Source organism: Coloeus monedula (assembly GCF_965178545.1).
Source record: "Coloeus monedula genome assembly, chromosome: 3".
Classification (NCBI taxonomy): Eukaryota; Metazoa; Chordata; class Aves; order Passeriformes; family Corvidae; genus Coloeus; species Coloeus monedula.
Genome location: NC_138783.1, coordinates 4,919,208 through 4,944,715, shown reverse-complemented (window position 1 = coordinate 4,944,715; position 25,508 = coordinate 4,919,208). Strand labels below are relative to the sequence as shown.

The following is a 25,508-nucleotide window of genomic DNA, read 5'->3' as shown; positions in this document are numbered from 1 at the left end:
TTCATCTACATGGTGTGCAACAAGCCAATAATGACACACTAGAGAGAGACATTAATTATTTACTTATTTTGGAGTCGCAGAAGCCTGGGTGCTTGGCAGTATTCCACAAATCAAGCACAGCCCACTGGGCTTTCCATGGCATTACTTATACACAAAAATATGTTAGTAACCTCCCAAGTATGATTGGTTAATAATTACCATACAAATTACATAATCCCACTTAATTTCTGTGCATGCTCAGGGGAAGGATCTTCACCTGGGCAGGGATCTTTCTGACCAGGAGGTGTGATATTTAATGTTATAATGAAGGCGGTTCAGCTATATCCAGATGCATTCAAGAGGCATCTGTATTTGGCACAGGATGATGGGGTTTTGTGCCTTAGGGGTTACAGTGACAGTGCTGTATGGTTGGACTGGGTCATCTTAAAGGTCTCTCCCAACCATGATGATTTTAGGATTATATAGGACACACAGATCTTGAGTCTTCTTCCAAAGTGGCAATATATACATCAACACCTTGATTTATTTCATCCATAGAGCTTGCTAGCTCCAGGATGTCCTTGACTAAGGGCACTATCTGGTTCTACTGACATACAGTATCTTGTTTTACTTAATGAAGACGGGAAATCTAGGTTGGATATTAGAAAGAAATTCCTTACTGAACAGGCTGCCCAGGGGAGTTGCCCATCCCTGGAAGTGTTCAAGGCCAGATTGGACGGAGCTCTGAGCAACCTGGTCTGGTGGAAGGTGTCCCTGGAGCTGCATCATCTTTAAGGTCCATTCCAACCCCTTAACGTCCTACGGTTTTGTGACCCTTAGAGCTTGTTGGCCGCTGTCTGTTCCGCCGACAAGCCTCCGGTGTCGCTGATTAGGAATACGCGGAGCTCTCACACGGCAACACGGCCCAAGCTCACCGCCTCACCGCCGGCACAGGCGGCCCCGGAGCCGCTGCGGTCGCGGCCGCCCCGCCCCGCCCTGGTCTGGCCGCAGCGCGCGGGCGCCGCCCCGCCCGCCCCTCATGAGGGGCCGCGCTGCCGCCGCGTGAGGGGAGCGCCCGACGGCGAGGTCATGGCGCAGCGCGGCCGCTCCCGCAGCGCCTTTCTGTGCTTCGTGCACGATCAGCTGCCCGAGCTGAAGCGGCACGGGCTGCCCGTGGCCCACGTGGCGGATGCCGTCCCCTACTGCTCCCCGGCATGGGGGGTGAGGGCGGAATGTCGGCGGGGCTTTGCTGGAGGGCGGGCTGGCAGGCGGCTCGGCGCCATTTCAGGTGGCCTCAGGTGGCTGCGCCATTCTCCTCTCGGTGCGGGGGCAGCGCTGGTCCGTGTGCCGTGGGCGGCGTGGTGGCCACCCTGGCGGGCAGGAGCAGGTCCAGGGGGTCTCTTGTTCGTGGCTTGCCCTCACTCGGAGGTCCTTCGCCTTTATCTTGCTGTGTATTTGGAAGCAAGGCTTACGGCGTTGTTAGGTAAAAAGCGCCTGGAAGTGTTTGAGTCAGTCTTGGCAGCCATCGATAATGTTCTTTGGAAGTGGTTTGTGGGACTACTAGAAGGAGGCGGTAGAAACCTTTTTATAACGGTTAATTTTCCTTCAAGTCCCTGACAGAGGAAGAAAAGACAATGTATGCAGGGAAGGCTCGTAAATGGAATAGCAAGAAACGCTCTCAGGAGACTACAGTAAAGGAGGTAAATGCTGAGAATGGAACGCCCTCTAAGAAGGAGGAGTGAATGGTGTTGGGCTACGTGTGGCCGGTTCCACAGGATGCTCTGAAAGTTCCACCTGCTCTCCATAGCCTCCAGCCTCTGGAGGTTATGGCTGCAGTAGTAGTCCATACCCTTATGAAAATTATGCGGATAATTGTTCTGGTTTGAATTGAAGGTGAAAATATACCTCTTTAAACCAGCACAGCTTGTTCCTGTGCGCTCTTTTGCCAAGTAAAATGTACTTCTCTAACACCCTAGTTTTAACAGTATTTTGCAGTGCCTGACTTAGTTGGGTTTTTTTCATTTTAATTTATACTGTAAATTGGTGTTATTTTGTGTCATAGGTTCATGTTGCTTTTGCTTTGTGAGTGTCAATGGTTTAAGTAGTTCCTGTCTGATGGCTTGAAAGCACATCTTAGAGGCAGCTCGTTTGTTCTCGGGGAGCTGTGTGGTGAACCAGGTCAATGAAATGTTGCAGCCTATGCACAAATAGAATAATTACCCCCTACCATTATTTTTAGGTTGGTTGGATATTGGACAGAGTAGTACTACTATTGTGGAGGACAATACCGGAGTAGGCGGTTGAGTTAAGCTGAGTGTGTATGGTTGTGGCTGGAAATGGTGCTAAACAGATAATTTCTACTATTTGCTGCCTTGGAAAGGTGTGTTTGTCCCTTTTGTTTCTGTCTCTTTTCCTCTTCCAGCACTTCCCTGAAGCAGAGTTAGTTAAGAGTTTGAATAATATGAGGTGTCAGAAAGCTTATTTTATTTCAGTCTTTCTTGGTAGTGTAAAAACTTGTGTGTCCAAGGAAGGAGCTTGACTGAGCACATGGATAATACTGCATTTACTCCTTCATGCTCTATTACTAGATAATGACTATGAACTGTGAATTAATGGTGAGCATAAATTCCAGGACTTTGAAACACTTACATAGTGATAGAGGGAGTGGCAGAATGGTTGTAGTTTGGAGTAACTAGTAAATATGGAGTAGTTGAATTAGTCAATTGACAGTGGAAGGGAGGTGTTAAGCAATGTTTTCTGATTTGGGGGGTCTGCCTGTTTGGGAAAAAGCTGTTTAAAAAGTGATCACCGTTGTGTCATTTAGCAGGCTGAGGGGATGTAATTAATGAAACTCCATTTTTATCTATCGTAGAGAACTAAGTGAAATGGCAGGTAAGCCATAAATGGAGGCTTCTGTATTTCCTTCCACAAGCTGTAGCATTTTAGAAGACTGTAATAGGGGACAGGAAAAATTGCTTTGCCAAAATAAAGATCGCCATCCTTTCTGCTTGTCAGTGGAAATAGGGAAATGTGTATAGATGAGGTTATGTGATCTCAGTTTATTAATCCTAGCCCTGTACACAGACAACCACAGTCGCTTTGTGTGGTGAAAGGTCATGTTCCCCTTTTGGAGGTGGCCAGACTTTATTTAGATGGGAATAATTCCTCATTTTGTTTTAGATGGTTCAAACTGATAACCAATTAACTTTGGCTAAGATGGTTATCTGCAATCAGTGTACCTGGGTGTGGATGTTATTCCCAGTTTGGGTTTGAATGATCAAATCCTGCAAGCCTGCCAGGTTTCTTTTCCCGTCCTATTAAAAGCTTATTGTTCATTAATGGATTTTCAGAGCAACCCAATGACTTCCTTGGGGCTTTATCAGATTTTCATGTACCTCTTTCCTAGTCAAAGACAACTAACACATGTGCCAGGTGCTTTTTTCATAAAACTTAGGGAAAAAAGTTTTAAATTACAGTTTGAAGAGTTCCTTGCCTGTGACAAGCGGTTGAACCTAAAAAAAAATTTTTTTTTAATATTACGTTTTGTAAATTTAGCTGTAGTTCTTTAAAGTGGTAATGGGTTGACAAAGGTAGTGAAGAGAAATCCTGCCTTCCTGGCCTACAGGTATACAGGCACTTTTTATATATAAACTGTCCTACCTAACCACAGCTGTTAGTGGATGTTGCGTTTTTCTCTGATATAAGGAGCTGAAGGACTTTATTTGGGGCGAGAAGACTCTTTTGTTGTTGGGGTTTTTTTTTTAACTTTCTCATCTTTTCCAGACGTGTAATCTGCCTGATCCAGTTCCTGCCCCTCTGACCACAAAGATGCCCAGTGTTACTCCTTTGCCACATGCCTGTGCTCTGTCTTGGAAGAATGACCAGGGTATGGTGATCTTAAAGCAGTTGATCCTGGTAGATGATCCCTTTGAGGATGTTCTCAGTGGTACCTCTACAAAGAATCTTTACGTTCTGCTAAAAGCCATCTGTGTCAGCTGTTCGTTTGGCACTACTGGGCTACTGCTGTAAAAGGTAGAGGGAAGTCAGCACAAATACCCTTCCTCCCCAAACTCCAAGAGTTCTATACTTTGTTTTTTAGCTCAATGGGAATATAGCCACTAATGGTTTCATAACAGTTATTTCAAGATTTTTTTAAGGGAAAGGTAATTTTTCAGGCCCTACATTTATGATTTGACAAGGCCTAATCCAAGTTCAGCATAAAAGAATGCTTGTACCAATTTCAAAGGGTGAAGAATTGCTAGGTATCAAAGTTCAGAATTTGTATGGTAGAGGTGCTAGGTAAAACAAGCGCCTGGCCTCACTGGGAGAATAAAAGAGGGAATACGTACTTGGTCAGTGCCTTTGTAACACCCTGACTTGCTTCCTTATTGAAAGAATTCTCAAAAACTAAACCTTTCTTACCTGTACCCTACCTTCAAATGGATATTCTAATTAGCGTTGAGTAATTAACACGTTTGTAATCTTCTACCCAATTAATATTATGTTATTCTGAAGAATGATAGAAGGCAGTGCTTACAAGGTAAGTCAAGAAGCCAGTTCATACAAGCTGTATCTGCTGTGTGGTTAAGTCTCAGCTCCAGCGTTTTACCTCAGTCTCTTGAGCTGTTTTCATGTTGTCATGGTTATGGGGGAGCAAGAAACAGTAGCTGCATAAAAAGTGAAATACTTACTAGTGCCCTCTGTGCCAGGGGTCATGCTCCCCTGTCATTGTGATGCAGATTTGATTGGGTTGATAATGCTGGCTTGGGTTGACACAATTGATCTTTCAGCTGAATGAGAGGCATAATGATAAAGGATAATTGAGATACATTTCATGATGCTGCTCTTAATATTTCTCAGTTAAAGTTCTGTATGGTTCCCTGTAGCTATATCCATTTTTTCATAAGGTAGGAGGAGAGGTGTCTTTCCTATGACCCCACAGCTTGTGCAGTTTAAGACCCACATAAGCGAACATGGCCACTCAAGCTTAGGGCAACTGGTGTTAAATGTCCTAAAGTCTGGCATACAAAATTATTTATGTGTAAAGACAGTTACACATCTTTATTATTTAGTAGAGCAAGCAGGATTTTTTTTGGTGAGGGGCAGAAGTTTAGAGTAAGGATAAAATAGCTACGTTAAATTTCAGTGAGGACATTGTGACAGTCATGAAGAGAAGGATTAAGGTGTATTGTAAAACATTTTTCATAGTTGGATACTTCTAAAATTAGTAAATGATAAATCTGTTTCTTAATATTTGTATTGGGTATTTTTGCTGCTTTCTTTGGGAGCTCATTTGGTGGAGGAGAAGCAATCCTTTTAATTAACTTCTCATCTTCTTGCCCCACAAGATTGCTACCAATTCATTTGAGTGGTGTAAGCTGCCAAACCGAGCTTGTGAGGCTGTTTGCAGCTACTGATTTGGTTTTCCCCTAACCTTATTTTCTGAAAGGGCAAAGAGACCTATCCTTAAAAAGAATAATAGTTCCTGTTGGATTCCAGGCCTCTTAACATATTTTGGGTTTGGAGGTTGGCTTTTTTTTTGTAGTTGCTTTTATTTGTTGGGTTTTTTTTGCCTGATCTCTACACACAGCATCATCCCTGGAAGGTGTTACCAGCACTACCAGTGTGCCTGGCTTCTCCATAAGTTTGTTACCTTGTGCTCTTGGATACAGAAGAAGAGCTGTGTGTTTTGCTTGATTGTTACCCTTTTTCACACAGTCGTAGGAGAAAGTTCACCAAAGCTTTCCCTGGATGAGGGGAGACCTGCATGGCATCTGTAACCTCTGGTAGATTGTCTGAAGGTGGTTTTGTTCTTTTTCTTTCAGATGTGATTGCAGACATCTTCTACTTCCTGGACATTTACAGCTATGGGAAGCTGCCACCCCAGTGCGAGCAGCGCTTCCTTCCCTGTGAGATTGGGTGTGTCAAGTACTCCCTACAGGATGGAATCATGGCTGATTTCCACCACTTCATAGATCCAGGTGTGTTCCAGGAAGTGTACCTGGGGTGAGAGGGAGGATTTCTGCTGTCGCTGCTGCCCAGATTAGACTTTGGTATTAAGACAAGTTTATTTCTTTGACTTTAAGTGGTCAGACTTCTTAAAATATCAGAGCAGTGCTGATTGTTTTTGAACAGAATTAGTGTCAGAACTGCATGTAACTTCAAAGAGGGTAGGCTAAATTCAGGAAGACGTGCACATGTTTGTGCTTTATATTTCATGTTAGTGACTGTTGCTCTTGGTGCACCTAAACACACTATACAATGCACTTTGTTTTTTAAAATGCACGCAACTGAAAATAACTTCCCCAGAAATAGTTGTGGCACTTTTACAAGGCCACAAGGGAAGATGAAGCTGTTCCTTTCTGTATATGAAGCTGTGGTGTGGAGTTGAGAGTTAAGGATCTCTTGTTGTTGGTGTTGGATGATGATTGTACTTTTTCCTCTTTTTTGCAGAAGTACCACCACGTGGTTTTCGGTACCACTGCCAGACTGCTGGTGAGTATTAATGGAGAAAAGAATGGTATGCAAAGGTGTGCAGTTTTAGACTCAGCTTATCTGACCTCTAGCCAAACGTTTTTTAAGTCTTGATAGTCCTTCTGTGTATCTTCAGCATGTAGTGATAATTAGTAACAGGGTAACTCAAAGATACTGCTTGATATTTAAAAGTTATGTTTAGCAGCTTGGCATATATTAACAGAATTAAAATATCTACACCATTGTTGTGTCTGGCTTGGCCTGCCTGTTTCCTTTGTGACTCTCAGTAATGTTTATAGATTCCAATTTGTTTCTATTAGGACACTTCCTCCCCTTGTGTACAGAGGGACCAAATTTGGCCTGTGTTTTCCTACGGCTCATAGTTGGATAATGGCCTTTTAAAAGGGTTAAGAGTGTGAGTGTTTGCTCCCAGCCCAGACCTGCTGACAGAAGCAAGGTTTCGGTTGCTTAATCACAGGCCCTGTTTGTGGAGAAGAGGAGTGTGTGTGTTTGTGTGTGTATATACATATGTACATAGAAAGATAAAAAGGAGGAGGGAACCGTATCTCTTACAGAAACTGGACTTCCCATAACTTTGTGGGTTTTTGTTGACTTTTTTTTTCCCCCCCCCCGTCTCCCTTCCCCCCTCAATTAGGTGATGAAACTCATAAGATCCCCATATCTGGATTTCACCTTCCTCGTTCTTGTTATGCCGTTGTCCTACGGGAACTTCTTGAGTTTGCCCAGCCTGCCAGAGGTGCTCAGCCTCGGTTCTTCTGCAGGGTATGGTCAAGATCAAAGCTTAAAGTCCTGTTGGGTGACTAAGGAGATATTTCACCCTAAAACCTAATCAGTGTGCATATAAGTGGGAAAAGACACCCTTTCCGAAGTGTCCCAGTTCCATGCAAGAAGAAATGGCCTCTAGAAGCCAACCTTTTTGTAAAGCAGAGACCTAATTTTTCTGCCTTCTTATTTTCAGCCTGCAGTTCTGGTTCTAATCTACTGATGAACAGGGTCTATTGTTCTCTGACATTGTTATGACTTTAGTTAAGGGCTCCTAAGATTTGACTTAAATTGGTTGTGCTCAATAAGTCATAAATCCTGCTTTTTTGAAGGGATATTTTTACGTTTTCATGACTCTTCTACCCTTGAGAATAACACGTGCCTTAAATTTTTGCTCAAGTTCCATTTTCCAGGGAACAGAACAAAATCTTAGGATTCAGAGGCGTTTAAGTTTCATAACAGGTATATTATGTTTCAATTCAATCAAAGCTAATATTAATCCTCAAAAAGGTAGGGAGGGACAAGATCTTGGGCTCCATCCATAAATATAGAGCTCTGAACAAATATGCATGAAATTTGGTTCCTCTTCAAGATAGTTGTCAGGGAGATTACATTCAGTCCCAGAAACAATTTTGGTTTGGAGGTGACTTTCTCAGACCTACTCAGAAGTCATGCAAGTGTCAGAATTATATACTGTACTCCTTTGACGTGATAGAAATTTTCTTTCCTCCAGTCTAATGACAGATTCCGAATTAATTGGTGTCTTGGTCGAATGGCCAGCATAACAGGTAGGAAATGGATAATTTTTGTCCTTCCTTTTCCTCTCGTCCCCCAGAAAAAAGGGCTGTGTAATCATGGACAGCTGTATTTGTCTGACAAACGTGTCTCAAAGTTTTCATAAAAGCTGGTGCTGATGGCTAGAACTGCTTTGCATGCTTCCTCCTCTTCCTTTCTCCTGCCGCTTTCAAGGAAGCCAGGTTTTATTAAAACCACTGGTGGAATAACTTTGAGCTTTGATGCTCTGATAAGAGGCTGGGCAGGGAACAGGGACTGACTGAGAAGTGAGCCAAGCAGACATTCACTGACTCCTGTTCTCCTGGCCTGGATTTTCATTGAACTGTAGGCATTGAGAGCCATTGGGAGCTTTTTGCTGTAGAAGACCTGATTACAGAACTGTACCAGAAGAAATACCAAAAGGAGCCATCCAAGATCTGGGTATATAGAAAACTGGATGTCTGCCTGTGGGATTTCTCCAGTAATACCAGGTGTGTTGGGTGGTTCTTTGTGTAAATGTGCCTGCTTTCAGATTCTTATGTGTTTGTACAAAAAGTGGTGTTTGCTTGCAGTGCTGCAGGAGCATATTGGGTGATTATGCAGTTAATTTAGAAATAGACTCTAATGTTTCCTCTGCTATTGGTTTAAGAACCAATAATTTGATATTAAATTTCAGTAGAAAAAACATATAAATTATTCTTGGAAGTCTGCTTGGAATATGGGTTTTAAGATCCATTGGGTTCATCCGTGTCACTTTGTCTTTTTATAGTCAGGCAGTTTTCTGTTTCCATGAGTATCTTCACACTAGAGGGGAACCTTAAGGAGAATGGAAAAATCTGCTTTAAAACACACATTTGGAGAGGAAAGAGGATGTTTATGCTATGAGAAACTATTTCACATTAATGGGAAACTTGAAATGGTTCAAATGGTTTAAATTCCATTTGTCTCTTAGGGTTCTCTTTTCTCCCTGCCTCCCACCTCAGTATGAATCAGGTTGCCTGATAAGCAAACCTTTAAACTCCTCATAAACTACTTAGGGCAAAGCTATTGAACTCTGAAGTTTTAAAGGTACTGCATGGTCACTGCAACAAAAAGATACCATCTTTAATATTTGTTCCTGTTCATCCGACCAGACCAACTACTCTTGTTGATTAACAATGTAGGTGCTTCTGAAATAAGCCTGAACTTAATTTCATGTAGGTGCAAATGGCATGAGGAGAATGATATCATCTGCTGTGCTCTGGCATCCTGTAAGAAAATCAGGTGAGTATTGCTGAGGAGTTGCCTCCAGCATGATGGCTTTTATTTTGTTAGCATTGCAATGTTGAGAAAAGTGTTGATTGCATTAGAATTCACTGTTTTGCTTCAGAGGTATACTCACTATGCTCTAGGATATCTCTGGTTTGGAAACTTCATAGTGTCTGACATGATGTAGGTAGATAAGGTTCTGTAATCTTTTTGTAGGGGAGAAAGGGAAAGTAAATAGTTGGGAAACGAGGAAGTGCAGTTTATGATCTCAGTTGACAGCAGTAGTAGCACTTAGAGAGACAATAATAAATAGTCTTTCACTCAAAAACTCACCATGGACTGCCGTGCCCTGATAAAAAAAAGTTGCTTTTCACACTTCCAAGTGCTGAATTTGATAATGTGGGGAAGCAGTTTGTTTTCATTTCATGTGTAGTTGTAGAACAGACTGGTGGTCTTGGAAGGATGCAGTGATGCTGCTGTAAAGTCCTTCTGTCCTCTGGTATCTGCTCTGTGCATCTCAGGCCCTCGTTGGTTTTGTTTGCCAGTTGAAGAATTTAAAATGCTGTGCTGTTAAACATAAGCATTATAGCCCTCTTAGCCAAACTTTCCTTGTTTTCCTTTTTTTTCTTGGTCAAGTTACTGCATCAGTAAATCTCTTGCTAGTGTGTATGGAGTCCCACTAACAGCAGCTCACCTCCCTCTGCAAGACTCTGATTGTGATCAAAGCACAAATGCCAGGACTGTGAAACTGAATGCTGGACATATCCAGGTCAGATTCTTTCAGTTGACACCCTGATTTATTTCCAGTTGGCAATTTCAGGTGATCTGGTTTGTCTTTGGATGCTGTCCTTTGTGATGTATGTTGGGCAGACGGATGAACTCACAGGGTTTTGACCATAATTCATAGGTTTGATGGATTAGTGGTGTACATTTCATGTTAGCAGACACACGTACATTATTTTGAATGTTTCATTTTTTCATACAGAAAATGAAAGCTGAGAGTTCTGGGTGTGACAAGCCTTTGGGCTCTCCAAGACAGGATCAAGAGTTTGTCCCTTCTAATCGTGAGTTCGAAACATTCACATTTTTAAGAGGAAAGAGATCTTTAAACTTAACCCAGTTGTTGCTTTTTCAGATTCCTGGCCTTAGCTGTTGCCTCTAAGTGGTGCACAGCACTGCATGAGCTGTGCTTATTCTTGTGTATGGATTTCACTGAATTTCTAAAGACCCAAGCATGAAGAGCTGTCCTTTTCTTACTGGGCAGAATCTTAGGGTCAAAAAACATCTCTGCAAATTTAGTTTTTCTTACAAATGTTGCTCTCTCATTTGTGCCTTTCTGTTACATGAAGCCATTCTCATGCCCAGGTGTTTTGAGGCAGGACCATGTTTAAAATATTCTCCTTGCTCTTAAATCATTTTATGTACAGGCTGAGCTTGTCCTTGTTGCAAGTGTTCTGTCACAACTCAATTATAAAGTCTGCTCTTCTAAAGTCTCTTTGCAGACAGGATTTTTTCCCTAGAAGGCCTCTGAGCTCAGTTCTCTGGGCAGTTCATGGCTAGTCTTCAGAGGAACAGAATCAGGTTTGCAAGATAAATAAGTGTAAGAATTCTGAGTTTGCAGCTTGATTTCTTGTGCACAGATTAATGCTAAATTAAACTCTGTTCCACCTGGAAATCATGATCTTATGGTCTTGGTGTTTGTAGAGGACATGATCTGCCTGACTTACTGTATCAGAGCTGTTGAATAGGTTCAGCTCCACAGCATATAAAGAACAATTCCATTAATCTATGCAAGCTTTAAAGGCTGATTTGATGTGCGAACTGTATTTGATTTAATAGGTGATTCTCCATGTGGTGTGAAGACCTTCCCTTGTGGAACAAGTGTTGTACAAGGAAGAGGAGTTACTCGATTGCTGAGAAGTGCATCTGGTCTATCCAAGTCTTTCAGTAACTGAAAATTTCTTTCACATCCAGGACAGCTGTAAATCCTGATTTTCTTTGTTTCCCTAAGATAACCAGTAGTTTCTCCAGACTTCAGTTTTTCATCTTTTGTGCAAACCTTGACAGTTCAAGTTCTTGTTAGAATAATAACACTATTGACTGGAGTTAAAGAAGATAAAAAATCTTGTTCATTATCTGTGTGAAGATGTATTTTGAAGGAACCTGACAGTCACATCTTTAAAAATACTTGCTGTACTAGTTGCATTTCTTAGTGAATGGAGTGCAGTTTCAGGATTGATTAATCAATATAATTGAATTAGAGGAATTCTTTAGTGACCAGTGTGACTTTAGACAACTTAGACTTTTTGTTTTATTTCCTTTTTAATAGCCTTCCCATCTCCTGCATGTGGAAGATAGAATTTCAGTGTGTAACAGTCTTGCTTCAGAAGCTGGTGCAGGGGGGGAAGCACTGAAGGTGTGAAGGGCTGCCCTAGGGGAATTAATTAAAGGTCAATAGTCCCAAAGATTTGCTGTAATATATTAGTTTTAGCCATGAAGAATTTGAGTGGTCTTTCAAGGCAAAAAAGCAGACCTTACAGAAAATGTCTGGAAAGAAATACTGTGGCAAATTTATCCATCTGTTAGTGTACTTAGAGGCACAGGCTGTGTTATATACATTGGGGACAAGTACAGCATAGATTTTTTTTTTTTTTTTTTTAATTTGCATCTGTTTTCTTTTTGAGAAATGCATGTCCCTCAAACTTAGAGACTGAAGAGAAGTGTAGGTGTTACGGGGTTGGTTGGTGGGTTTTTGGGTTTTTTTTTTTTGGAAGGAGTATCAAATTCAAACTGATAGATTTCACAAGAGTTTCGTCGGGCTGGGTAGATAGCAGTCGTATTATTTCAGGGCACATAAAAAAGTGGGAGATGTCTGATATTTTCTAGGGAAGTTAGATATTCCTTTTTGTGGAGGTAGTGCTTGGACTAGTCCCCAAAAAGTTGTCGGTCTGAGCCTTGTGCTTAGTCCATGTGTCTCCTAAGCAAGTGATTCTCAGAACTAAGAGCTTATTTTGTTAAGCTGTTCCTAAATTTTGTACCAACAGATGTCCAGTTTTGAAATACTATTTCCATAGCAACTAACTGTGTGAAGATTTCATTCCATGTAGGTACTGAAACTCAGGATGAGGTGGTTCATTCCCTTGAATAAGGAAAAACTCAACAAAACAAATGCAAGCAAAACCCAAAATGCAGCCAAAATAAGAGGTTTATTTGAGTGTGCTGATCGGTGTGTCAGAAACGGCCATTGCTGGTTTAGTTGGAAGCCTGTTACAGTTGCTGTAAGGCCAGTTGAGCCCTTTCTTGTAGTATTTTAGGATCACTGAGGCATTTCTGTTCTTACCTAACTGTTCACCTCTATCACTGAATTTCTTCAATTGATTCTGTATTTCCTTCCTTTGGGGCTGCTGTTCTACCTGCTAATTTCCACAGAATAAGGGACAATAAACCTCTAAGTCTGAAATTTACCAATGAAGCACCTGGGAATGTTGTAACAGACTGAGTGTCTTTTCTGCATTTGTATAGAGTTGTGCAAGTTCCTCACCTGACAGCCATTGCTGCATTGATATTTCATGACATACAGAACTGTTGTCTTTGAATTATTTTTCAAAGTGCAGTGTTGCAATAAAAGTTTGTTTCAGTTATTACGTAGGAGAGAATTCATTAAAAATTATTATTAAAATACTTAGTGTTAAATACACAAACCTAAGAACATTTGTTACTAAACCTTATTGCATATCAAGACTGAGACAAAGAATCTGAGCAGAAGTGGGAAAATGCCGTTAGGATTCCGTGGCATATCTGTACCTTATCACCTGTAAATTAAAATAGCACATAAACTGTAGATGATCTAATTATATGCTGCAGGCAGTGGGCTGTTAACTGGGGCAGTAACTGTCTTACTGTAATAGCCAGCAAGTCTAGTTGGGTTTTTTTGTAGTGAAAATAATAAGATCTATGTGGTTAGAATGAGTACACCAACTTAAAGTAACCCATTTCATACTGGTATTCTGCACTTACTGAGGGGGAATCCTAACAGCTATTGAAGGATGGTAGAAAATTCTTGCATTTTGGAGGTCTGTGTCCCTGGCTGTTTGGCAGTTTGTGACTGTCTGATTTCTGGAAAAATAAATTCTGAAAAACAAGCACAATAAAGTAATGGTTCTCTCCCTTAAGTAAAGTAAAGATGGGGGATTGCAAGCCTAGCCCACTTCCTAAGTGCAGGGACTAGTACTGGCAAGGCACGAAGTGTGTCAAAATCAGTACAAAATTCTCAAGGGGACACAAAACCAAGACAGGGCAGAATGGCTCTTGAGCAGAGTTTGATTGGTGCAGCCTGGGAGCTTTAAGCATGTACCTTGCACAGGGTAAAAGTAATGGTGACAACGCTCTGCATGTGGGCGTTTGGTACCACCTGTGTCAAACTGGCTAAAGAGTTGTATTTGTAAAGGAGACTTTTGATAGGTTCTATCAGACCTGGCTTCCTGCCCTGCTGTTGGTGTAGCTGGCTCACTCCCATGAAAGGAAAGGGTTAAAGTCATCCTGGTTTAACACACACATTGCATAGTTATTAGGTGTTTGTGCCCTTGTTATAACAACAGTAGACAAATGGTTGAAGTGTGTATTGCTACTCTAGAGGTTTTGGCCAGAATGGTTGACTGAGGGTCACGAAAACAACGGCTGTAGTGACAGCTTTGCTGATCTAGTCTGCATCAGGATAGTGACCTGTAACCATTCCTTTTACATTCTATTTGAAGTATGTAACTGATGCTGAAAAATAAAACATGTTAGCATAGATAATTGCAGTTGCTGCTACTTCTAATTTAATTGTTACTACGCTCTGCTGGCTTGTTCACCTTCTCCTTTCAATAAACTGCAGGAATGAGGGATGTGGCAGAAGTTCCTGTTGAACACTGTCTCTGCTCCAGCATTCTCTTACATGCACACATCTATACTGTAGATACAACAGAACCTGGTTTTGACTTCTTTAATTTGAATTTTGTTTTGGAAGGCTGGCCTTATCAGTAAAGATTAAGGTGAAGGTGGCATTAGCTGTGCCCTTTATGACCAGCTGCCCATTCCCACTCAGATGCACCCACAAAAATCTTTCTTTGTGCCCTCCATGTGCTTCACCAGATGCAGCTTTGAGTAGGCTTTAGCTTTCCTATTCTTACCTAACCTTTTCCTATTCTTTCCCATACCTGCACACACACAGTACCTCTGTGTTTCTCCCCAGTCAGTTCTCCCTGCTGCTGTCTCCTGCATGTTTCCTTTTCACAGGTGAGTTTTGTCAGGAGCTCCTTTGGTTAACCTCTGCTTGTTCTGCTGTTTATCTTGGAGGAGGTAATACTTGAAAAATAACAGTCTTGCCTGGCCCTCTTTCCATCACCATGTGCCACAGGAGTCTTCCAGGCAGATCTCTGAAGAAGGCCAGACTGCTCTCCTGAGGTCCAGGGCTGTGGTGCTGCTTTTTTGCTGTTTTCCTCCCTCTTTGGACGCCAGACTTCACTATCTCATGGTGACTGAAGCTAAATTTTCCCCCTAGCCTTCACATCTCTGACCAGTTATTTCTTATCCATAAGGATGAGATCCAGCAGGGAGCACCTCTGCTCCTTGGCTCCTCAGTCACTTCTGTCAAGTGTCAGGCTCCTCAGAGGTGTGAAGAAGGCCTTGAGAGCTTCATCCTGGCAGGACTGCCTTAGCAGACATCCCCTGCAATGTCACCCACACTGGCCTGCCCTCTGTGTCCAACCCAAGAGCTCCCAGCTGGCTCATTGTGTGTTCCCAGGTGGAGCTCTGCATTCCAGCTGCTCTCTCACATGGAGAGCAGCTTTCCCTCCTTACCTCCCAGGTGTGAGAAAAGAAGTTGGACAGTGAGTGATGTGTGGGAAGGGAAGCCACGTTATCTCTTGACTCCTGATGCCTGTGCCAGTTCTGGGATCTGCATTATAACTGTGATGTTATCAGAAGGTGTTTGCTGTGTCTAAGGTAAGATAAATCTTTGTTGCATCCTTGGCAATGTGTTACTCATCCAAATCCTAAAAGATAGAAACAAGGCAGTGATTTGGTGGGGATTTTTTGTGTGGAGGGTCTGTCAGGTGTCAGGCATTGGACTGTGCTGTTGGGGTGCCTGTCAGGCTGGGGGAAGCAGTGCTGTGATCCTGGATCAAACAGCAACAGCTGATGCTCATTCCCTGGGGTGTGTCCTGTGCCAGCTGCCTTGAGTGAGGTCCATGCTGAGTCATTCCCAACTAGGAAACTTGCTGCCATTTCAGTGATTCTGGGTCTTGAGCAGTCACAGTCAAGTAGTGGTGTGCTGAAGGTCAGAATCTTCTGAATAAGTGCTTGTTTGGGGTGAATGAAAAACTCTATTCTAGGAAACCCTGTCTCGAATTTCTTGTAAAATAGTTGTATTTTTCTTTTTCCTGATACCTGTAAAAAAACCTGCATATTTATCACAGAGGAACTGTGCTTGTGGACTTGTTAGTTGAATTAAAAAGTGCTAACCCTTTCTGCTAGCAAGGATCTTGAACTTTGCCCAAAAGTGAAGTGACTCAAGTTATGTGTGAAACTGGGTTTATTTTCTGGTTGATAGAAGTAGCTGCAGCTGACTGCAGAGGCTTTAACAACATATTCCATTTGGCAGAGTAAATGTACTGTAGTGGAGCAGGAGAAAAACAAGTTTGTTATCTAGTTTCTGCCCTCCTGATGACTTCTGCAGGATTATCATCCCTCACTGTCACCCTAGAACGGCCAGCCAATAAATTTTATTGCAATGATTTAGTAAAATGAAGAAATTGGCAAACACTTCTATTAATCTAACCCTGTATTATCTCTGTTCCCTCACTTTTCCATGGTTCTGTCTTAGAGACTCCCATAAACTTTTCTAACTGCCATTTTCAAATAATTCCCTTCAATCCCTAGTGAACAGGTGAAATGCAGCAGAAGTTACAAATTCTCTTATGTTGAGCTGTAATAAATTTAGTAGTAGCTCCAGCACATCCGGAATTAATCTTGGAGGTTTGATCATTGTACTGTGAACTTCATCAGCCAGAACACTGCCTCGGTGTCTTTCCTGGAACAGATGATGCAAATAAACAGAAAAAGAGTGCAGTTGCTCTAGCAACAAGGATGGTGAGATAATTAACTCTTGTCTTTCTGACAAGCTGTGAATTGTGCACTGTACTGAGTCTTGAAGTGGGCTGTGGGAGCACCAGCTTTTGTGTGTAATACTGGAAATCCTTCCCAATATCCTGAGAAGAGTGGACAAGACAGTGAGAGCAGATCTGGGGGGTTGTGTGGGAGATGGGAAAGGGTGGAATCCCCTGAGGGCAACTGTGTAGGGTAGAGTTCATTAAGGTTGGCCGTTCATTAAGGACGGTGTCTCCCAAACAACAAGAGCAGTCCAGGAATGCAGGGAGATTGATTGGGAAGACTCTCTTGCCTTTACAGGGATCTTGTGGCTGTATTCTAGTCCTAGTGCAGTGTAAGGGAGATTGAAGCAGGTTTGGGCTCCAAAGAATCCATAAACACTGGCCAGGACTGTAGGGATGTTGTTTGGAAAACTAAAGCTCATCTGGAGTTGATGCTTACAAGAGATCAGGGTCAAAATAAAGAGCTTTTATGACTTTGTTAGCAGTAAAAGAGTGAACAAAAGAACAGGGTCCCGGTGCTGAATGGGGTGAGCGGCTTAGTAATGTGACTGGGGTAGTGCAGGGAAGGCTGAGGTGCTCAGTACCTTCTCTGTTTCAGTCGTTTCCAAGAGGGGCTCTTAAGTCTGTACTCAGGAAGGGTTCAGGGAGGAGAACAGCAGCAGGAGTTCCAGACCCATGCAAGTCCCTAGAGCCAGATAGGCTGCGTCCCAGGGTGCTGAGGAAGCTGACTGACACCTTTTCAAGGCTGTTCTCTCACCTTTGGAAGGTCACAGAGAGCACAGGAAATCCACAGCGACGGGAGGCGAATACTGCACCCATCTGTCAAAAGGGTGATCTAGGAAATTCTGGGCTTCTCAGTTCCATTGCACTCCTTGGAAAAGTCATGGAGCAAGCCCTCTTGAAATGTGTTTTTGGGTACATGAAGGAGAAGTGGGGGACTGGAAAGAGTCAGCATGGATTTGCCAATGCGAAATCACGCCTGACCAGCCTGTTTGCTTTCTGTGATAGGTTTGCGAATAGAGAAAGTTGAACCATAACTAAACAGAAGTTTACTGTTTGCTATGTAAAGGATAAAGTAGGAATTTACTTTCCTGCCTGGTCATACGTTTTGTCCCTCCTTCCTCCCTTTTGAGCGAAGTGGTTATTGAAGTTGGGTATACATAAACTCCTTGGAATTAGTTAAGTATCACTAGCTTAATTTATCTTCCCTCCAAATACATTATTGCTGGTTTCAGTTTTGCATAAGGTTATGCCTATACCACAGGTAACTCCTGGAGTTATTTCTGCTTCAAAAGACACACAAGACAGGCAAGTAATGAATTCAGTCCCAGGAAAACCCTGGAATAAGGTATGAGTTGGAATGTGTGTATTTGTGTATTTCTGGCTGATGGGGTTGAACAAATTGGTTGAGGAAAAACACATAAAGCATTCTGATAAATGCACTACTTCCAAGGTATTTTTAAAAAGGTAACAAGTGATAAGCAGCACTGAATTATCCCAGCCATATCTCCATGTATCAGTTTATTTCTCAGTGTAGAACTAAGCTTAGCATTGCAAAACTTCAAGTAGTTCTGTTTTAAAGGTCGTTGAGTTGAACTCTCTTGCTTTTCCTCTGCTAGTTCTTATGGAATCTGCTTACAGAGAATTGGAGGTTTGGGGGTCATTATATAAACTCTTCTCTATTTTGTGGCTGGTTTCTTCAGACAACTTAGTGTAGGTCTGGTAATCTGCATTTTCCTTCATGCCTAAAATGACCACTGTGCAAGTGTTACTGAAGACTTCAGCTGACAAACAGCAATTAAGCCTCACGTATCCTAAAAGTGAAGACTGTGGGACATGTGGCACAGTATTACAATGGTTTAGTGGCTGCAGTTAGTTTCTGGCTATATTGTGGCGTTATTCTGGTGATAATTTTCAAGTCCTTTTGCTGGACTTTCCAGTTAAGATCTTTGAGAATCCACAGAGTTATCCATCCCTCAGCAGAAGCCCTCTTCAGCCACAGGGTTTTAGTGGAGGAAATGGGTTGTGCTGACTAATGTCTGTAACATTTATAAAAGAAATTGCTTTTGTTTCGCAGTAGAAATGTGTTACAATGGTAATTAGATAATTCACACTATACTTGCTTGTTACAATGAGAATAGAATGCATACCAGCTCTGCTTCTGAGCTATGCACTTCATTTTTATCTGCCTTCAGCTTCTCTGTGCAATGTTCTTTTTTAGCCATCCATTTTTGCAGTGTTTTGTCACACATCATGAGAAAAGGTCCTCAGGGTGTCTTGCCTTTCAGGCTGTCCATTGCCAGAGAGATTTAGGTTTGTGTGTTCTTTGTAAAGAACTCCTGTTGTTGGTCTTTGCAGTTGTTATTACACTACAAACGAGTAATTGTATTTTAAGTATTATGTAAAACAAAGGCAGCCAGAAAGCAAGCCAGAATTACAGTTCTGGTAGGGTGATTTTCATAGTTTGAAATCTAGAAAATGCTGGTCATGTGTAGGAGGACTGCTGGTTCTCCTTTGAAGTTAAATTTTAGATTTTTATTACAGTAACTATTTGGGGGTAAAGGGTATGTGGGAGGCATTGCTGTAAGTTTCTGAAACTCCCAAAGTTGAAGATGCAATAAGGAGTTTTGAAAGGATACATTTTTTACTGCAAAGAAGGCAACCAACCCTAAATCAGCTGTTATGTAGCTTTAATGCCCATCCTTGGGGATGGACAGTCCATTCTCTTCCAAAGATACCAGTGGCAGGAGTTCTCTCCACATTTGCACACATCTTGCACATAGAGTGCTTCTGATTAAATTGCTACAGTTTTGAATAAAAATGGATTTTTCCTTCGTCCTTCTCCTTCCCCCTGCCTTTTTTTTTTTTTTAAAGAGGTACTTGTCATGTACATGCTCTCACACTGTTACTTTTTCAGAAACAGCAGGAGCAAGGGACTCTTTCTGACATGCCCATGCAACAATCAGGAGGAAAGAATAATGTAATGAAAATTAAGAACTCTGGGAGCTAGAACTCAGAAATTCAGGAGTCTGACAATAAATAGGTACTAGACTGTTTCTAGTTCTAATCAGCTCCCCATCTAAGTTCTTACTTTTTCTTTGACTTCAGTATGCACTGTTGCCCCAAACAGGAGACTCACTGGTCATCTATTAATATTTTCCATATCTTTATTTCTGTGTGCATGTATAATATATACAAAGAACCCATTTAATAAAATGCCTTTAAAAATCGTCTTGCTTCAACTTCCATGAAAAAAGTTTGTGTTGGACAGCGGTGAAAGCTGTGACATTTGCATGACACAGTGAACAAAATCACCCTTCCTTGATCAGTCGCAGTTGGTGACCTTGAAACCTTTTGTGGATCTGGGGATACATCAGCAACTCTGTTCCTCTGTTCTCCAAATAGACCTGACTGGTTTCTTTTTTCAGAAAGTGGGAAGTCTGGAAGACTGGTTGTTTTTGGATGACTGGGTACAGCAGTGCTCCATGTGCATTTTTCTGCTATGAGAGTGTGCGGTAGTGCTCACTGTACACCAAGCACTTTTTCCGGGGAAGCAAGAATGCTTTCTCACAGAACTTGAAGGCCTTTGGCTTTCATTTTATAATTCAACTTCTTGCAGTAAGAAAGGGGTTGATTTCTTTTCTACAGTGATGTCTGTGCCTCAGCAGATCTTGGAGATGGCAGTGGCTTCTTTATTCACACGTTCTCCACGTCCTCCTCTGTGCTCTCATGCCTCTCATGCCTCGGCGTCTGCCTAGAGGGTTCACTTCTGTCTTCTTGCACCCTGAAACATTGTTCAGGAGTGGAGATGTTAAAACCAGCCAGAAACCTCACTGAAGAGATTTTGTGTTAGAATAGTTTTGCACTGCTCTAAGCTGATCTGAAGCTGTACCAAACTGAAGTCCACAAATTCAGTCTTGCTGGTGATGCAAGACGTATATAAGCTGCCTGGTTTTTTCACAGCATGTGTGATCCAAGGTTTGAATACTTTGGTTCTACCCAGAGACACAAAGGTGTCTGGGGCTCCTGGGCATGTCCCATGAGGAGAGATGGGAGCTACTGGGGTAGGCACTGAAAGGAGAAAGCACTGCATGCTTTCCCAAATTTCTGTTTTCTCCCCTGCTTTCCACTCCATCTGTTGATGCTGGAGGGAAAAGGAGAGCCCTTCACCTGTTCCACTCACTCCTATAGGGAGAGGTACTCACGTCATCTCGTAGTCAGTGTCTTTGCCTGACCGGCAGCAGCAGCAGTAGGCAATGATCCCAATCACCACAATGGCAGCAACAACTCCCCCAATGATGCCAGCATACAGAGCTATGTTCATGGATGCTGTGTGGAAGGGAGGAATTAGCAGGGAAAATGATGTCAAATAGGATCAGCACAATCACTGGACTTCAAATCCCCACACCAGATCCAGACTGAGTGGAAGCCACATTTATTTGACTACAGGAACTGGAAATAATTCTGTACTAGGTAGTACAGGAGCAGTTAATTAGCTACTTAACAGGGAGGAGCCCCGGCATCTGAACAACTGCTCTTCTGTATCAAGTTTAGTTTCAGGCATTGCAAACTCAGTGCTGTCTGACTCTGTAGAGCTTTTCTGTCATTTTTGAACTAACCTGATGAGTTGGTGAGTGTTCTACTAGCATGTAAACCAGTAGAGAGGGTCTCTCTTAAAGGTGTGCAGAAAGCAAATACCAACATTCCCCTCCATTAAAGCTTTGACTCTGAGCTAAGATATTCTCTCTGGTACTCCTCTTCCCCCAGGCAGCCCCATCTCTTACGTGGCACAACGCTGACTGTCATGTTGCAAAATTCCGTTCCCACAATGTTTGTTGAAGTGCAGATGTAAAAGCCAGAGGTGTCTGCTGAGATGTTCGTGAAAGTTATTTGCTGCCCTGTTGTGAAACACAAATCAGGCCCAAAAAAAAGAATTAAAGCAGGGAAGGAAGCAGCAACAGCAGCCCTCCAGTTCCAGCCCAGGGTGGTTGGAGTGATGAGAGGTTATTAAAGCTGATGGATTGCTCTGTCTTGCTTGGGAGCTGCCATGCTCATCCCTAGGTTTTAGTGTGATTTGTGGGAGGATAAACAGAAGTGTGCTGTTTTGATTTCAGGGAACATGTGGTATTTGAACATTCCTTTTAGAAAGAAAATTGTAGGTGGAGGGTAAAGAAGTGTCTGTGCTTGAGAAAGTTTTTTTTTTGGCATTGGATTTTGAGAAATGTCAGATGCCCAAACCAGCCCCTGGCTCTGAGAACTGATGAATTTACTTGTTAAACAAGAGAAAGCTCTTCAATCCTGCAGCTCTTATGATTTCAGATATGAATTATTTAGCAGTGGGGGGGGAAAGTTTTCTAGTCTCGGAGAGGCCACAGAGGCTGTGTAAATAAATGATGGAAAAGAACTGCAGAGACATGATTACAGTGATGCTGCTGCTTTCTGTCCAGCCTCACACAGCTCCGAACCACAGGCTGAAGCTTAGCTCTGTCTGCTCAGGCAGTCAGTTTGTTTGGTACATCTCCAGCTGATGTTGGTTATGTGTAGTCCATGCTTTTTGCTTGTGAGAAAGGTCCAGATCCCTGCTCTGAAGACTGAAAACTTCCAGTGACTTTCCTATTTTCCCTGTGATCTCCCTTTTTTATGTTTGGTATTTGCTGGCACCTAGTGCCAGATAATAGAAGAGCATGCAAACTGAGAAGTGACAGACCATGGGCTTGATTTTTTTTTTTTTTTTTTTTTAATTTTCGTTTTCTTTTAGTCTCTATATACTCCTTGTACTTGCTTGTCTCCCTCCTTTGTTTTTGGTGTATGTGTGCGTGATATTTGTAGCTCTCAAAGTCTCAGTCTAGAAGTGGAATTTGAATCCTCCTATCAAATCAAAAGTAATTGAGTGGGTCAAATAGGGAAAAATGTGGGTCAGGTACTGTCAGCTCTGGAGTGTCTCCTGAGGGGGTTCTGCACACTTTGCAGCAGTGGGACTTGCTCAGCACAGAAGGAAATTGCCCGTAGTGATAGGAGGGCATCCAGCCAGCCTGGGGCACCAGGGGACAGTCGTCACATTGCTTTCATCAGAGCACCCATGGCCAAGTAGAAATGAGGTGGGAATGGGCCAGCACAGACTCCTGTCCCCGGGAAGGACAGGGTGACAGCAGAAGCTGCTGCTGTGACACGTCCCGATGTGCTCAGGGCTGTGTGTGATGCGCTGGCACCACTTAGTGGCCAATGAAATGAATAAAGTTCCTGCCCGCGGTGATGCTTCGTCCTTTGCATATTTTATGCAAGAATCGACTCGTGAGTGTGGAATATCCTGTAGAGTCTCACCATCTTTAGTTTACTTCCCTTAAACCAGGAAGGGTAGGTACAGCCACTCAGTCTTCCTGAAGCTGGACAGGCCAGGAAAAAACGAAGTTGTTTAATGGAATAAATCTGAGTCCTCTGTCACTGCTACACTTAAAAGAGTATTAAACCCTGATTTCTGTATAAACAGTTCTGTCAGGGTCCTGTTGTGGGAATTCAGTTCCTTTTTCCTTCCAGATTCTGACTTAAAATGAAAGCAAATAAAATATTAGGGCCTGTGTGTCAGTCCTAAAGAAGCCTTCTTTATGCTTGAAGCAGGAATGGTGTAACTTTCTCATACCCCCTTCCTCTAGGTGAGGGGTCATCTCTGGCAGGAAAGTAGCTTCCAGAGGCAACTTTAGTTTCCTTCACTTTAGAAGGAGATCTGCACGTTGTCAAGCAAGCTGGGATGTAAAGACACTTGGGAAACTCGATGTTGTTTCTCATGTTATGCCCCCTTTACTCCCAGCAATTGAGAAATAACTACTTTTGGCTGCTTCCAGAGCGATCCAGCTTTCTCACCAGGGGAGAGCTGAAGTTAAAATCTTTCTGACCATTCTTACTTCAGCTAAGAGTCCTTTCCCCCCTGCTAAGTTAGTTACTCCTGAGCATGTCTTGTATCAAAAGGACAACTTTTCAAAAACCTGTTCAGAGGACATCCTAGAAAAAACCTTAATAGTGTTTTTGTACTTGCATTTTAAAATCTTTCCAGCCCTCATATGCAGAGACCTCAATGACTTGATGTCTTTGAATTTCCCGTACCTTCTGCATTTGGCAGCACACGGGGCTCATTTTGTACACTGAAGCCTTTCCAGGTGTATTTGGGCTCTGGGGAGCCCTCATGAGAAACACAGGTTAGGTTGATTGTCTGTCCATATTGTGGTGTCCCCAGAATCTTGCATTCAGGTTTGGATGGTGCAACTGAAGGAAGAAAAAAGGAAGTAATTGTATTAATCAGGATCAGTTTCTGTTTCAGCCCATCTGCATGTGTGGTTTTTATTCTTGCAAACAGAGGCTGGTCTTGCACGTGCCATTTTCTTCTTAAAGGAACTTAAAGCGAATTTGTATCTAATTTGTTTCTCCCTTTTTGGCACTGGAAAGCCTAGAAGAAATTGCAAGATACTTTTTGGGATATGTCTAATAGTGCTAGATAACCCATCCTTTGATAACTAGGATATGACAGGCCACAGGGGGGATGAGGAAAGCCCTGTAATGATGCCTGGATTATTAGGAAAGTGAGCTGTACAGCCCTAAAGGCTGTTTTCTACAGCCAGTTGTCTGAGGGAGTTGCGCGCTCTACACCTCCCAGCATCCTTCCATAGGAGTAGGAAAAGACCAAAGGTGGAATTGGGGATGACAGCTTTTTTTTTCTATTAGAAAATCAGTTGCTTAAACCAATGTGGACATTAGAGGGAGGGCAGTTGTGTCTAACAGGGGCGTGGCTTTGCCTCTGTCCCCTCACCGAGGACGAAGAGATCCAGGAGCGCGGCTTGGCGGGGCGGGTCGTTCCGGAGGCGAACGCTGCAGGCGTAGGTCCCGTTGTCCTCCATGGTCACGGCGCTGATGGTGATGCTGATGTCCCCGCTGTCGACATTGCCACTGAACTGGATGCGGTGCTCGTAGCCCTCCCCGTACTGCACGAGCCCATCAAAATACCTCGTCACGGCATCCTCCTGGCAGAGAGGGAGGGAACAGGATCAGTCTCGGTTTCTTGTGTGAGTCTACAGTGTAACTCGATGAATCAGCCCACTCTTAAAGAGCAGCTTGGAAAAGAGGACCTTAAACTGCAGAAACTGCAGAAACTGAGAAAAAGCCAAGAAAAACATAGAAATTCAAAAGGATCTCTGTTTCTATCTGGAATCCCCTTCTCACACCTTATCTAAAATCAGAGACAACTGATTTCTTTTGCTGGGGCTTATTCACCTTTCTTCTCCATGAGGAGAGGACAACATGAGACTTGCCTGAGACCCATGTCAGTCAAATTGCCCTATGATTACACAAACTCTCCCAGCCAGGACCTCCAGAGAAGAAACCCTTGGCAATTCCTGCAAGGAGACCTCCAAAGGCTGCTTCCCCTCTCACTAATTCCCAAGAAGTCAAGAAGAACTTTAGCAGTTTCTAAACCTTCAAATACTCCAAGTGGACATAGGAGACCTCAAGAATCTCTCCATGTGCTGTTACCATCAACTTAAAACTTTTTATATAGTATCAAAGATATGTGTATTAGACATATACATTTTTATATGTACAAATATTTTTAGAAATTATCTGAGTGTTTCATGTATTTTAATAGATGTAAACCCCACAGTACAGTGGGGTATCCTCAGTAAACAGCTGTAAGACCAAGAGAGAGGAAGAAGAAGGATGGGTGCTTCCCTAGTGTTGTGCAATAGGATTGGGATAAATTGCATCTAGAATCAGCATTTCCATTTGCACAGTTCTGGGATTTAAAAAAGTCTGGAAGAAATCTCTTTCTTCCAACATCCATTCCCACCCACAGTCCAGCTTCCATCTCCTACGCCCCTCTTGGATGCCCTCTCATCTGTTTCTTTATGCAGCTCAATTTACCTTGCTATTGATTTTCTTCCAGACAACCAGGTCTCCTCTGTCAATAACTGTGTTTGTTTTAAAATTACAGCGCAGGGTAACGTTGCTTCCTCTTGCCACCTGGATTTGCTTGTCAGGTGCTTCCACAATGAGGGCATGAGCAGACACCAGAACTAGGAAGAGAATAAATGCTGCACTCAGCCAAAATAACAACAT

General features: G+C 42.6%; 2 protein-coding genes across 2 annotated transcripts; one reads left to right on the top strand and one right to left on the bottom strand.

The window, feature by feature from the left end:
* Positions 1-303: 303 nt before the first annotated feature.
* MAEL (maelstrom spermatogenic transposon silencer) lies at positions 304-19,915 on the top strand (the record flags this gene model as incomplete). Its single annotated transcript, XM_082279017.1, has 14 exons — positions 304-402; positions 820-1,200; positions 1,590-1,679; positions 3,763-3,865; positions 5,805-5,960; positions 6,433-6,474; positions 7,109-7,236; positions 7,970-8,024; positions 8,360-8,501; positions 9,211-9,273; positions 9,895-10,027; positions 10,244-10,322; positions 11,098-11,178; positions 19,815-19,915. 14 exons carry the CDS (start codon positions 304-306, stop codon positions 19,913-19,915), a joined length of 1,653 nt encoding a protein of 550 aa, XP_082135143.1.
* A 695-nt stretch (positions 19,916-20,610) lies between these two features.
* On the bottom strand, positions 20,611-25,508 carry GPA33 (glycoprotein A33; the record flags this gene model as incomplete). Its single annotated transcript, XM_082279016.1, has 5 exons — positions 20,611-20,738; positions 21,194-21,307; positions 23,508-23,666; positions 24,208-24,418; positions 25,314-25,508. The coding sequence occupies 5 exons, from the start codon at positions 25,506-25,508 to the stop codon at positions 20,611-20,613; spliced, it is 807 nt and encodes a 268-aa protein (XP_082135142.1).